Source organism: Numenius arquata, chromosome Z (assembly GCF_964106895.1).
Source record: "Numenius arquata chromosome Z, bNumArq3.hap1.1, whole genome shotgun sequence".
NCBI lineage: Eukaryota > Metazoa > Chordata > Aves > Charadriiformes > Scolopacidae > Numenius > Numenius arquata.
In genome coordinates, this window is record NC_133616.1 from 21,195,808 (window position 1) to 21,210,422 (window position 14,615).

The 14,615-nt window shown below is 37.2% G+C and overlaps 1 protein-coding gene across 1 annotated transcript in view; it reads right to left on the reverse strand.

The window, feature by feature from the left end:
- Positions 1-334: 334 nt before the first annotated feature.
- Positions 335-14,615, reverse strand: part of PDE4D (phosphodiesterase 4D) — a 409,381-nt gene continuing 395,100 nt past the window's right edge. Inside the window, exons 8-16 of the mRNA XM_074166434.1 lie at positions 13,904-14,076; positions 12,832-12,930; positions 12,578-12,742; positions 10,759-10,858; positions 6,926-7,080; positions 6,290-6,412; positions 5,619-5,801; positions 4,190-4,990; positions 335-2,552 (exon numbers count right to left, since the gene is read on the reverse strand). Coding sequence (XP_074022535.1) covers positions 4,574-4,990; positions 5,619-5,801; positions 6,290-6,412; positions 6,926-7,080; positions 10,759-10,858; positions 12,578-12,742; positions 12,832-12,930; positions 13,904-14,076 — 1,415 coding nt within the window. The 3' untranslated portion in view covers positions 335-2,552; positions 4,190-4,573. The remainder of the gene's footprint in view (positions 2,553-4,189; positions 4,991-5,618; positions 5,802-6,289; positions 6,413-6,925; positions 7,081-10,758; positions 10,859-12,577; positions 12,743-12,831; positions 12,931-13,903; positions 14,077-14,615) is intronic.

Here is a 14,615-nt window from a genome sequence, read left to right on the forward strand (position 1 = left end):
AACAATTTGTGGTCCTCTAGTTGCTTTAAAGCTGAAGCTTTATTTTCTTGGGATAGACAGCGAAGCCAATTTTAACATTGCCTGAAACAGAGATTGAATGCCTTTCTATATAACTGCATAGCACTTTTGTGGATTAGACTTCTTTATTAAATACCACATTTGATTGAATTTTCTGATTTGCACCACATTTATTTTGTATTACCTATGCAAAACAGTATGATGAAAAAAATATGGTAATCAAATTAGTCTGTAAATATACTCTCTTAAGATGTCACAACTATGAGATGTATGTAAAAAAATCTTAACTTGCAAAAGAAAATCAGATACAGTAACTAGGCAGAATCAACCCATGCTTTTATTTCCATTGCATATAAAAATTTCATATGAAGGTATTGATGTACAGTACTATCCCATAGGCTGTAAGAGAGGCTAAGAAACCAGTGAAAGAATAGTCATGTGCAATGTTCACACAAGTTGCCACTCTCAAGACATACCCAAAGGAAAAATGAAATTAAAACAATAACAAAAAATTGTTCAGGATTTCTGTTGTTATAGTGTCCCTTTTATACCGTTTAAAACAAAAAGCAGTCGATTTCCTTTGGGCCAGGGCTGCTAAAATCTACAGTTTGTGTCAAAAAGGAGGCTCTATTTTTCCTTGAAAAAGAATCTCTCCTTTCACAAAGAAGTCGCATGCTACAAGGGCTGGGCATCGCTGGAATGGTGGAGAGGTATTTACCTCGCTCTGGCAAATTCATTGATATCAGCTCTGGAGCAACGTGACCAGCCAAACAGCAAGAGATGCTCAGTCCAACCCGCAAGCCTAACACTAGTGTTATTAAAAGATCTAAAGGTTTACCACTGTCCTGTAGATCTAGTGCATTATGCTATACACAACTGTACAAAGCCTTACATACATCTATATAAAATAAAACTTTGGCTGCTGCTAACACTACTGTTGGTGTTGGAAAGCATTTCCAAGATTAAAGCTGCTTTCTGTCCTACTTTGTGGATTTTGCTTATACAGTGATAATTTGTGCTACTAAGTAAAGAAGGGATATTACAGATGATTGTAAAAGTATATGAATTATACTCTTCTAATTCTGATTATTCCATTTCCCAACATGCATTAAAATCAAATGCTTTTTAGAAATGCTTTCCAAAGCTCTTTCAGTGTAATTCAGTACTGAAATACAGCATCAGGTTTTTTGGGGAGGTGGGGAAGGAGGCAAAAAATGGCTGCAATAATCCCTGACGATAGCCCGTAAAAAGATAATCAGAGAGGCAATACAATTTTATTGCCAGAAGTCTGGGAAAGCTTGAACTTCTAGTATGGTCATGAATGAAAGCTCATTGTAGTATCACGCATATTAGCTTGTACGAGTTAACCCATCCGTTAGCAACTAAAAACACGGTAGAAATGCCCAGCCCTAGCCCCACAGCTACCTTAGTTTCAAATGCAGCAAAACAGAAGAAAATATTGTTAAAGTTAAGGCACAGCCCTGGGACCAAAGACCTGCAGCTTTTTTTTTATTGATATATCTTTATGTATTTTATACTTTTCTTGAATCTCCCATAAACAAGCTCTAAGGTGACACTGAATATATTACAGGAGAAAAAATGTACAAGGAATATGTATACACAATTATCATTCTCTCACCAAGAGTTTCCAAATATAGCAACACCACCCTGACAAGGATGATGTTATAATAAGAACTGATAATTTACAATTAACATTACAGTATGTACATTACAATAAATACATGGTTGTAAACAGAGACAAACAAGACTGTATTACAGGTAAGGTCATTTGGTGAGAAAAATGCATGGCACAAATAAAATAAATAATGCATTTGAAAAGAACTGTCAAAGCTTTCTGTAAAATCCATTTCATTCAAGTTTTTAAAACTTCTGAATGCTATTTGTTCTATCTATATTCTTTCATTATCATTTTTAATGACACAAAACAATTGAACAATTCAAATACAGCATTATTGAGTACAGTAACTTGCAAGCTAAAGTGTACTGTTTACAAGCAAGGTGAATTTTCTTTTTTCCCCCCACTCAAAATGCACTCACTGCATTTTCTTATGTCAAAAATATTCAGAACACATAAAGCCACTTGTAAATTGTATTGTTTTAAAGCAGTGTGCAATGCTAAAACACACTTTGGCAAACGACAAAAAAAAAAGATTGTACAGTGCATTATATCCCCATTTCTGCATTATATCCCCATCTCTAAGAAATGATAAATGTCTATTATTTGATTGTCCACATGTATGGATGTATATCTCACAATATGGTGTTACTCTTTTCATTTACCTTCAATTAGTGCAGATACAAAACCTTTTCAGTTCCTATTGGTTATTTTGGAATTTATATTGCTTTTCCATTAGTAAGGTTCCAGGCACTCGGGGAATGAAAGGATTTTTAGATGGATCAGGTTCAGGAAGAAACGATGAAGAACAAAAAAACCGGTCAAAAACTGAAAAAACACGAGTTGTCTTCATTCTCTTTCCTCCTTCAGCATCTTCTGTGCTAAAGTCCTGTGAGGGCTAAAGGTAGAAAAAAACTATGACCTGGATCTAGAAGAATGCAAAATGCATTTAAAAACTGAATTATTAGCCAAACAGGTTTTAATTCTATATCTCAGACAGTTAAAACAAAACACCTGTATTCATATCTGCAAATTTACTACAAAATTAATCCAAAGGGGAAGTAACAGCTCTTGCTCTTTTGTTCAGAAATCATCTTGATACTGTCATTTTACCAGAATTTTACAGTGAGAGCCTGCTAGCTTCCCTAGGCAACTATTTCCCATCTTTTACACTCAAAACTACAATGTTAAAGAAAGTAAAGTGGAAGAAATAAAATTCCTCCTTCTTTCATGTAACCCAACAACAGGGCTGGAAATTGGCAAATATGAACTCCTGCCTCCATTTAACTTTCTGAGTTACAGAAGCTTTCAGTACCAATCAAACTGAAAAACAGGATTCCTTCAGCACAAGCTGGATAAAGGATGAAAAGGTCTGAGATTGAAATTATGTGGAGTAAACTACAACTCTCATGGTGCATTGCTCATTTACTTAAAAACAGAAAAAGACAAGACTGACCTGGCTCTTCTTGCAACAAAGACATGAAAAAACAATGCTAATCATTATTTTTATGTTGTACACATCTCAGATTAGTAAAGGGTTTAACTAGATAGCTGACACTGATAAAAAATTATTAAGAGTCAGAACTGGAACTATTACACTAATGCTTTTTTCACTAGAACAAATATTCCATACTTTGTTCTAGCCTCTTCTGATTTAGCATTCTATACCTCCCAGCCAAAAATGGTCATGAAACTGTGTTTCAGAGGGGCAAATTTTGTTAGTATAGCAGAAAAGCTGCTTTTGTATTAAGGTAACAATTACATTACATTTCTAATGGGCTCTACTCCTGCAAATCCTAATCTTAGTGATTAGGATTTGTGCCAGTGAAACCAACTGGTACCACTTCTTGTAGTAAAACAGAATTGGCAGGAGGACTAGGCCACTATAAGGGCAAAAGCATAGCCTAAATTCCTCTAATACATTTCGGAAAATTGTGATAAAAACAAAAAACAAAAAAGCCACCATACTGAAAGACTCTTAGGTAACATAAAGGAAATTCATGGAACTCACTAATATATAAAATAATAGACGTTTACAGTTGAATATTACCATGAGATTCTAAGGTGCAAAAAAAAAGAAGAAAAGGGAAAAAAAAAAACCCTAGAAGCATTATCCAGTGTAGCACGGATTTGTACTGAAAACTTGCAAGTTACTCTTTGGAAAAAAATAACCAGTGGCAGATGAAGTTTGAAAGTGTTTTTCTTTAAATATAATACCTTGGTACATTTAAAAATAATAGTAAGCTCTACAAAAGATCTCTCTTTTACATGTTATACAAAATGCAGAGGTTAGTGCAACCCACTGGGTCACACTTTTTTCAGTCATGTATCAGGAAGACTTGAAATTAGAAAATTATGCAATTTCCACAGCTCATCTTCCTATTGGTAACAGAATCATGTTGTGGCCCATCATTTATGTGCATTTATTTTCCAGTAGGAACCTCAGTTTATTTTCTGTCTGTTTCCTCTCATGATGAATATTATCCAATGCTTTGCTTGTGAAATACAATGAATTCAAAAACTATCAAAGCATACCAGCATTCGGTTTGCAGGTGGTACTCCTCTGAAACATTTGCTTTATTTACTCAAATCTGCCAAATGGAGAGCTTATTAAAGCGTAGTTTATGGATGTTCTCCCCTCTGTTTTCTGGTGCCATGGAGGTGAAAATTCTGGTTACAATATTCCTGAGTGCCAAACTGAGTCATCAAGGTCAGTTTTGATCAACAAACGTCCTGGCAGATGGCAGCGAGTTATGACCATGGTTGTAGCATATGACATACACTTGGAAACCATTACCTAATAAAAAAAACAAAAACAACCAAAAAAACAACAACAACAACAACAACAACAACAACAACAACAACAAAAAAGAAAGAGGAAAAGAAAGAGAGAGGCCAAGAGAGAAAGAGACTGCGTCTTCATTGTTGTGTGTCAGAAGAATGGTCTTCTACCACACAAGGTTCTGCCTGGTTCTCCTCTTCTTCCACTTCTTCCCCTACTTGCTCATCAAGAGGAATTTCAGTGGATTCTGAATCCTGGGTGCAAAGAGTCTTGGAGTCACTGCAGCTGGTGTCTTCTTCTACTTGACTTCCACTGTCCTTTTCGGTGTCTGACTCACCGTCTTCTTCCAGTGTTAGTTCAAACTGGAATTTTTCAGTTTGGCCCTGCCTACCCTCTTCCTGGTCATCAGGTGCAGGAGAGGGACTTTGAGGGATTGTGCTCTGGTACCATTCTCGATTGTCCTCCAGTGTATCTAAGATATCCTGGGCATCTGGGTGAACAAGATCTGCCCATGTCTCCCACAGAGGATGAACAATGTAGTCTATAAAACCCACCTGTGTCAAAAAATACAACATTAGGATGAGCTCTTATTCACAGAAATAAAGAAATAAGAAATAAAGAAATCAAGAAATAAACAACTATGCATATAAGTCATGCAAAGCATAAGAAATACAATGCTAGTAAAAGACACTAGATGCACTACTACCCTTAAAGGTGGCTGAAAGGAAACCATGCTGTTTTATGTAGTAAATAGAGTCTTTTACATTTCAAAAGTCTGATTCAGGATATTGGATAAGAACTTGGAAAGAATTTGTTTTCAAATGAACTGTTCATTCCAAACAACTTCACTGCATCTAGTGGAGCTGAAGAGCTGGTCTATATTTAATTCTGCTTTTTAAGGAAACCATAATGAGCAGCTGTACAATACTCTCTTTTGACGTGTATGCTACATTGCAGGTCACAACAGCGATGGAATCCATTCAGCAAACACGCTGCCATGTACTATGTTTTCACAGTAAAAATCTCAGCTCCCCTCACTTACTACTCAGAAGCTGAATTAGTTAACTAGGAGGAAAAAAAGGAAATAGTGCATTCAGAAATTAATCAAAACATGGCTATGGACCATCCTTTTCTGTTAAAATGTCATACTGTGTTATTTAACTGCCTACTCCAACAAATTACCTGTGATTTTTCTACAGATGCATTGTGCTTATCACACATGGGACTTATCTCCATTCCCCTCTCTCTTTCCCGATCTCCCTGACGGAAAAATTCCTCCATTATTCTGTCTGTCCACTGGCGGTAGAGATGGAGTGGCTTGGTTGGATTGCTTAGATCTGCACAGTGCACCATATTCTGAAGAACCTAAAATAGATTGAACACCTGCCGTGTTATTACACTGGAGAAAACCAACTCCTTTTCCATTTACACTTTTGGTAGCTGTGAAACAGAATCTTGAAAATACATGTAGTGTAAGATTTATTCTAAACAGCAAAAACTTATATGCTTTGGAATTTTTCACACTTGCAGTAATAGTCATGAATTACCTTGCATCTGATGCTTCTGCCTGTATAAGGCACAGAAAATCTTTGGGAGAAAGACCAATCAGGTGCTGATAATTTGAAGGGAAGGCCAAAGCCTTGTTTAGTCCAGAAGTACTCTGTCACCTCATTACTCTCTCAAGAGAGTCACACAGTACCTAACAGAGTATATCGCAGGTAGGAAACATACGAAGGAGTAGAGGGAGGGTAGTGAGACATGGTGTGAGAATGGACAGCTGGAGAAGGGGCAGGCCCAATATTATTAAGGATGTGAGTTAATATCAGTCACCCTTTGCAGATGAATTTTCTTACCTGAATCCTGTCTGAATAGTTATCGAGAAGCAGGACACCAGAACTGGTCACTTTTTTGGTTTCAACCATAGTTTTTAAATCAGCCAATAGATTCATATGCTTAGACATGTCTGTTGCAAGTACCTTAAAAGAAACAAACAAATAAATGAATATTACGTAAATTATCCTACTGATTTTTTTAAAGAATCTTTGAACACATAAACAGTTCTGGGGGGAACACATAACTCCTCTGTCTGAATACACTACCAAAGCCTGAATTGTGTGTGTCATCAGTGTCCAAAATAGTAAGTTTTCATTTTTGTTATTTTAAGAATACAACTAAATCGTTGTTCAGAATGATCTGATCAGCCTAAATTCACCATCAATTCAGCAGCAAACTTCTAACTGTAACGGTGAAATGGCACACGTCAGCACAAAATCAGCTTGAAGCAGGACTGTATACTTTCTAGAAAGGTAGAGATAGTTATTGAAACTGAAAAGAACCCACTATTCATGTTCGGATAAGACACAATAAAACTTCAAATTTTTACTTCATTGATTATGGGTCTAATGACATGTAGTTTATCATAAAATGCTTCTGTGCTTTATTATTCAATTTGCTACCACTATGGAAGGGGACTCTCAAGAAGAACTCACAATGTCAATGACCATTTTCCTCAATGATTGCCTCTGTTTTTTGGTCAAATTCTGGAAAATGTCACAATTTTCTTCCTGAAGCAGCTTGAAGCCCACAGCTAAGTGATGATTCTCCAGTACTGATGAGTCATTGTACATCAAGGCGAGTTCAGAATCTGCAAAAACATTCCCAGGGCAGAATGTTACTAAAGCCTGTGCTTCTACCAAATCCATTACATTCATAACAAAATTTACAGATAAACTTTTAGAAACACAGTTCCTGTCATTCACACAGTATCAAAAGTTACAGAATTAATGACTGAAGATCTTAACAAATCAAGGCAAAGTAGGTTGAGGAAAATAAAGAAAACACTTTGCAGTGAAGCATGTACATGTGCCTGGAGTGGCAAGTTAGGAAAAATACAAGGAAAAAATTTTCAGGATACATTTTCATATCTGCATGAGGTCACATGGCAAATATTATATGCATAAACATACCTAAACTAAAACACACTCTGATGTTTTCTCACGTCTCCCTCCATCACAACTACTAGAATTCCACTGTTTAAGTCAAATGCAGCAATACAACACTCATACCTGGGAAAACAGCAAAGCTCAGGCTTTGCTGGAGGTCAGGCAGAGAGCACACATCTTGGTTTTCAAACCACGTCCTTCTGCAGTTAGCTAAGGCACTCGGATGCCTAGCCAATTAGGCCTATGGGTCATTAGTCCATGAAAACAGGGTATTTTGAGAGGAGGCTGGTAGGACGGTAACAGTTAGTTTCTGGTCTTTCTCTTGGAAGGCCACCTGGCATGAAAATGCAAGCAGTGGCCTTGCCTACTGCCTCCTACTTGAGGGTGGTCCGTGCCTGATGCTGTAACGCCGCCTCCTCCAACTGAATCGCTCTGAACTTGGTCACTCCATATGGCTGAGAGAATAACGTACACGCCGCCCCAGCAATGCCTCTGCTAAAGCACACACACAAGGTCTGCATTTCTCCGCTTACACCTGCTGAACAGCCAGCTCTGACAAACAGAAGCAGCTTCTCTGCACAGCTCTACCTTCTACCCGGGGACACCACAGAGTCAGCTTGTATATGTTTTAAGACACAGCTTGCAAATGAATCTGTCATAAAAAACAAATACTTTTTTACACAATCACACTTGTCATGTGTGATATTAACTTCTATTTATTACAATTGTTTTATTCTACATCTAACCATATGTCAGTCTATTCTACTCTTTGTCCTCTTTATCTTCTTTTACAGCAGCTTTGTTTTAAAATCCCTCTGGCTCAGTGGGGTGCCTATAAAAGCTCTGCTCTTCAGATTTCATTAGTCTCATTATCCATTCTCCTGCTGTCTTCCTCTCCTGTCGTGAACACATCGGACTTTTGAGTCAGGAAACCCTTCCTCTACCTTTCCTTATCCCAATGGCAGCAAAACCATAACAGGAAAAAGTAAGGAAGTTTGTCAAATGATCTTTCTTTGATCTGTCACAGAACATTTACAAAGCTTCCCTACTTGTTATTTTTCTTAAACCAACAACAGGCACTAGCTTATTTTCCTTTCAAACAGCCTTCTGATGAGCCCCAACTGCAAAACACTCAACATTGCCAAAATGCTTTGGAAGGGCTGGAGCTACAGACAGAGCTAAAATGTGCTCAACCTTGTAATGGAAGTGAAAATGGAAGAAACTTCCCCCTTGGTAATCTCTGTAACACATTACAAGCTTCAAGAGAATTTTTCTGGAAGGACAGAGTTACAGTGATCAAATAAGCATCTCCTCTGATGCTTATTTGTTCTTTAACAGCATTCAAGGGGCATCAGATTTTTAGACAAGTGTGTAATGGAGTTTAAAATCCTTAAATTGGGAAATAATATTCAGAAATATTACATGTGAGTAATTATAAAAAATAAGCTGAAATATGGCAAATATGTACATACTTTAAGTAACTATAAGTCTATTATGCTCTTTTTAAATGTGTTCATATACTTGTTAATGAAATGTTAACATATTGTAAGGTTCACTGGAAAACAAAAACCAGGTGGAAGCAAATGATCTTCTAGACATTAGGAAAATTTAGGAATTGAGAGACCTAAATTAGATGGTCTTTATTTCTGTCTCTGTTCCTACAGTTTCTTCGTTGTACACAGAAGAACTCAAAAGCGATAAAATCCCTTTGTCTCTTTCAGCTTGGCAACAGCAGCTCCAGTTAGTGATATTACTTGATTGACACTGCAGCCTTCTCTATCAAAAGCTGAATTGAGAAAAACAAGACATTTCTTCAAAGACACTAAATAAACAGCATCACAATCACTCCTAACTTAGCTGAATTTCAACTGCCTGCCTAAAAGTGAAAGCTTTATGTATCACTACTGGTACCTTCAAGTATCCGTCATCTTGCTTAAACCTGAACACTCAGTGGCTTCCCTGTAGCACCTCAGAGCAACCAATATATCGTGATACTAATTTTCTGATTAAACAATCAAATAAAAACTTTACTTACATATGCCCACTTTTAAGAATTTAGGTATTACATACTGTTTTTACGCACAAAGCTTGATTCACTCTCTTCCTATACCACGCTGCAGAATGGTACTGGTTACCATTAAACCACCAGAAAACTAGAGTCAATCCCAATCCTCCTCCATGCAGATGAGTCATCAAATTAAATTTCACTATAGGGTGGCCTTCAGGCCATTAAGGCAAATGAAATTAGATGCAGACTAAACTGGAGTGGAGGTCTTATTTGAATGTACAGCAGCAATGAGTCAGAAGAGGAGCTCCCTTCTTCAAACTATACTGCTGATTTGGGGTCATGCTATTTTAGTACCAGTGCAATAGATTCACCCCGGTGCAGGAGTGACAGTATCTATAAATATGTAACCAGATGGGTCAAATACACAACCCTAGGTATGTTTCCATTTCCGTAGCTTTTTCTTCTTATGTGCTCAGATTATTAGTATTATTTCAACTTTTGCACTTCTGGGTCAGCTATTGTAGAAGGAGAAGTTGTCACATGGCAAAAGGAGTCATGTCATATGATGGAACTTGCACTGACTACAGCGTGCTACCCACTTATAACAGTAACATACACTATCGACATCACAGCACGTTACATGGGGGCAACAAGCCATTCAGTAAATGTGTCATGATCAGGATTAACGAAGCTAATAGTGTTTTTCTTCTAGTAGAAGACTGAAGACAAGGGAGAGATTCATGCAATGCTGCAGAGAACAGCCTTGAGGCACGCAGAACAAGTACACTGGGTTTCAAATTTGGAGATGACATTAGGGTCTTATGATTCATTAGGACTTTCTCCCTCTTCACATGGAGTGCCAGCAAGAGAGTCATCAAAAAAAAAAAAACAACCAAGCCCCAAGAGAAAAAGAGGTTTGCCATGGTCTGCAGGGACAGGCTGTGAGAAAATTCAGTCTATGAGGTACGAGTACGCAGAGATCTGAAACCCAGAACAGCAGCCAGCAAAACAGAGATAGGCCTGCCAGTTCATTTGCTGAAAGAAACTTGTTTTCTGAATGTCTTAAAATGTATGGCTATCTCTGGTTCTACCGTATGCTTGCAATATACACACATAAACTGTTGTCGTCCTTTTTTTGATTTTTATTTAATCTTCCTTTATTTTTTCTCCTACAACTTTATTTATTTAGGGTAAATTACTTCTAAAGTTACAAGAAATGCAAAATAATAGACAGTTTAAAATCCAAACACCTATCTGTTTACCGAGAAAAGTTACAGATAGAAGCAAACAAGGAATGAACTGTGTATTTTTCAGGTGCTATATGTAGATCTTGCAGCAAATTTTTGAGAAAACCACTGAACATCAAACTTACTTGTGTTGATAAGAAACTGGTTTGAAACCCCAGGGTGATCTACGTCATGTATTGCACTGGCAAAAATTGCTGCAAGAATCTCCAAGTCAGTGAACACTGCCTAGAAAATCAAGAAACAGAAATGACAATCACTAATCAATGAAAAAGTGTTTTCAATAAAAAGTACTCTACTTTGAATCTAGATCTGAACAAGCAAAGCACACTTAAAACGTATCAGGGATCTCAAGAGATTTTACACATAGGCTATCCCAACCTTTTCTAAAATCGTCTATTATGTAAGATTTCTTAAATATTTCAAGTTTGGCCAAAGTAAAATGATCCTTACTTCACACCGACAGCATGACTAAACTCTGTAACAACTGAAGTATTTTCAGCTTCAATGTGTGAATAAATCCACTTTTATTAAAGCATTAAGTTTCTAACCTACAGCACAAACTGAAGTTAGAAATTTCAGCCTGACTCCTATCTATTGTTCCATACTTTAAAGACGCACGTGTCCTAAATCATGCTAAAGGAATGGCGACAGACTACAAGGTATCTTACTTAACATTTACTGATTTTTCTCCTGTATGAGATTATTAGGAAGATAGGAAGAGAGGACTGCAATGGACCTGGCACGTCACTGAGCCCAGTCCCCCATTGTCACAAGCCCCCGCATTATATAATTGCTTTCATAATTGATCAAGAACAGCTCAGAAGAGTGTAGGGTCAACAGTGGCACCGGGCAGACATTGCTATTTTACTGGCTAAAGATCTGCTGAGAACAAGGCTATGAAAACCAGTTGATCTGGAAAAAAACAACCCCAAAACGCTACTGACAATCAGTTCAGCTGTTTGGTGAAGCCGGCTGTGATCTTTCTTCTTGAGATAAAGGAAATCTTTCCCAAGAGAATTCCCAAATCTTTGAGGATTGAGACCTGCCAACAGTCTCAAGGTCCACTTATACCCTCTTTTTAGGAAGAAGGTAAAGCAAAAACATTCAATAACATAAAAGACTGGTCATTATGAAATAATGTTAAAATGCAGCCCTCCTTGAAAATGAGGGCAAATCCTTTTGAACTACTAAAATTTCAACTGCTTGCTTTATCTGCCTTTTCCCAACAATTTACTGGGATATATCAATGTTTGCTGTACTAAGACCTGAATTGTGCTTAAAAAAGGGAAAGTAATCTCCATCTTTCTTCCACCTTCTTCTACTTCAAAAATTTAAGCACTTTCAACAAAAGAATTCCTCAGAAAAGAACATACGAAATGTTTTCTTTTCCAAACAATTTTGAAATATTTATGAAAAAAAAAAAAAAAAAAGAGGTAGTCCAGTGAAAATTTAGTACATGCTCCACTCTGCCTGAGAAACAAACACGAAAGTAGGCTTTCAGGACCAGAATAAACGTGCCCAAGAGAAAAACCAAAACACAAAAAAACAAATAACAGAAGGTCCTACTGAGGTAATCCCATTCTATCACTATCTTTCCTAAGCAATTCCACGAATTGTCGTTAGTGAGAATCCCACACTGGGCAATACAGACAGAACAGGATATAGTACCAATAATGAGATGGTGGAAACAAGTTATGCACTGTGTCACAATGAAAAAGGTTATGACAGCACAAATCTGCATGATTTAAAAGAAGATGTGACATTTTCTGCACAATATTTACATATAAATAAGCTTTCATCCTCCTTTAAAAGAACAGAATTAACGAAAGAAGTGTTAAGGTTCCTTTTAAAAATATTGCAGAAACTAAGGTCTTTGATATCTAGTTTAGAAGAGTCTTAGTATGTCCCTTTCTCTCATGCCTGCCTCTTTCCCACCTCAATTACCTCTAATGCTGGGGTTGACAGCAGGACATGGGTTGACTGAACAACATCTGCAGCATGTATGTTATTGTGATATGCCACATCTGCATGGTAATGGTCTTCTAGGGTCATCAAGTAAGTTATTAAAGTATCTACTGGAATCTTAAATGTTTTCAGCAAGTCGCGCTCCTAGAGAAGGAAAAGAGAAACAATTAAGATTAAAAAGCACAGAAAAATCTCTAAGATAACCAAAAAGCAGCAGAGCTGCTGCTACTTGCCTGAAAAATGGTGTGCATGATGACTGTCAAAGGTCTGTTTCCAGATAATTCTGCTACTCTGAAAACCTGAAGGCCCCATTTGTTCACATCCTCTAGCTCCTAGAGCAGAATGAAACAACAGCCACATTGAAACCTCACATGCAAATTCCAGCAATTCAAACCTTGCTGCTGTGGAAGTTATACACTAAACACTGGAAAGGGAAAAGCTGGTGCTACTAATCTTGCAATATGTGAATTTGCAGCTACCAACTTTTTGGATTTTAATTCACTAAGCAGAAAAGACTGCCTCTTAAGTGGATTGCTCCAGAGGGAAAAATGCTACAGTATCTTGAATGAGCTGAACTGACCCACTTTGCTATCTCACTGCCCAGTGACAGCAGAGTTCAGTGAGGAGGAAACCTCCAGAGATGCTATGGCTCTGCTGCTGCCTCCCTGGTTCTCAGAAACACTCTTCAAATAAAGGGGGACATTCCTGAAAACATAAGGACAGGCATATTTCAAAATGCAAACCACTGAAGTTAAATGCCTAATCACTTTATGCCAGTTTTAGATTATGGCCAAGTAGTTAGCTGCTGGTACAATAATCATGGGAAATGTCACTAAAACCAAGACCACCCGTGATGTCAGTAAAATGATACAGCAAAAGACAGGACCTGGAAGGATAGCTCTAGTGTTATATACCAGTTGTGCATTTTCAAAAAAACCATAGGGCTGCCATATATTTTCATTCCTGTGACAGTATAGGGTATGCTTACTCTTCATTCTTCAGATTATGAATCCCCAGATTATGTTTATTTAGGAATAAGCAGCTTTATTACCACATACAGAAATGATAATTTACATTCCATCTCCTGCTGAAATCCTGGTTATGCGGAAATTAACCCTCATGGCCTAATTCTTATTTTACTTGTTATTCTTCCACTTCACCAAATTTATATTATTTCAAGTGAGACTAGCCTTTGGCGTTACAGCTTGAAATTAATGGTTATAAGCAGAGAATGGAATAATACTGACAAGTCGCCTCTGTATTTTAATTCATTACTTTCAATTCCAGGATTTACATATTCTCTACCTTGGCAAGAACATCTTCTTGGTCTGTTTTAACTCCAAATCTGGGAATACTGGAATTAGTTAGGCTGGAGCTGTGCATCAGTTTTTTGACTCCACTGATCTGGGACATTGGCCTCTTCTTTTTCTCTTTCTCTTTCTGAGTCGGAGAGGGGATTTCAACTTCATGTTGTTTATCTTCAAAAGAATGAAGAAAAAGAATACTTTTTAGGGGAAGTATAAATATTACAAAATTCACTGCTGATTTGCATCTTATGGGTATTGCAATTCTTAACAAAACTTTTTTTATTTTCATGTTTGAAGATTTTGCAACAGATACTTCATATCAAAAGCAGTAAAACCATGAAAAAATAAAGATAGACCTATACCTCAGTATAGGGAGATCTGTACTTCACAAATTGTCTCATTAGTTCTGATCTGGCTTTAAATGTGACTTGTGACTGCCTGATTTCCACTTCTCCTGCACCCCTAGCTCTAATACAGAGGGTCGGTCCTTTCATTATAAAAATGTTATTATAACTGAACAGAAACCTAAACCTCCATTTCGCAAGAACATCTAAAATTTCTTCTTTTCCAGGAAACACATTCTCTGAAATTGTATTTCAAAAACAATCAAAATGGTATCTCATGTAAACCTTTACAAACGTTTTCAGGACTCAAAGGACCTAGTACGTGGGGATGGTCCTGTTTGTGTTAAGACTCTGCGCAAATCAGAG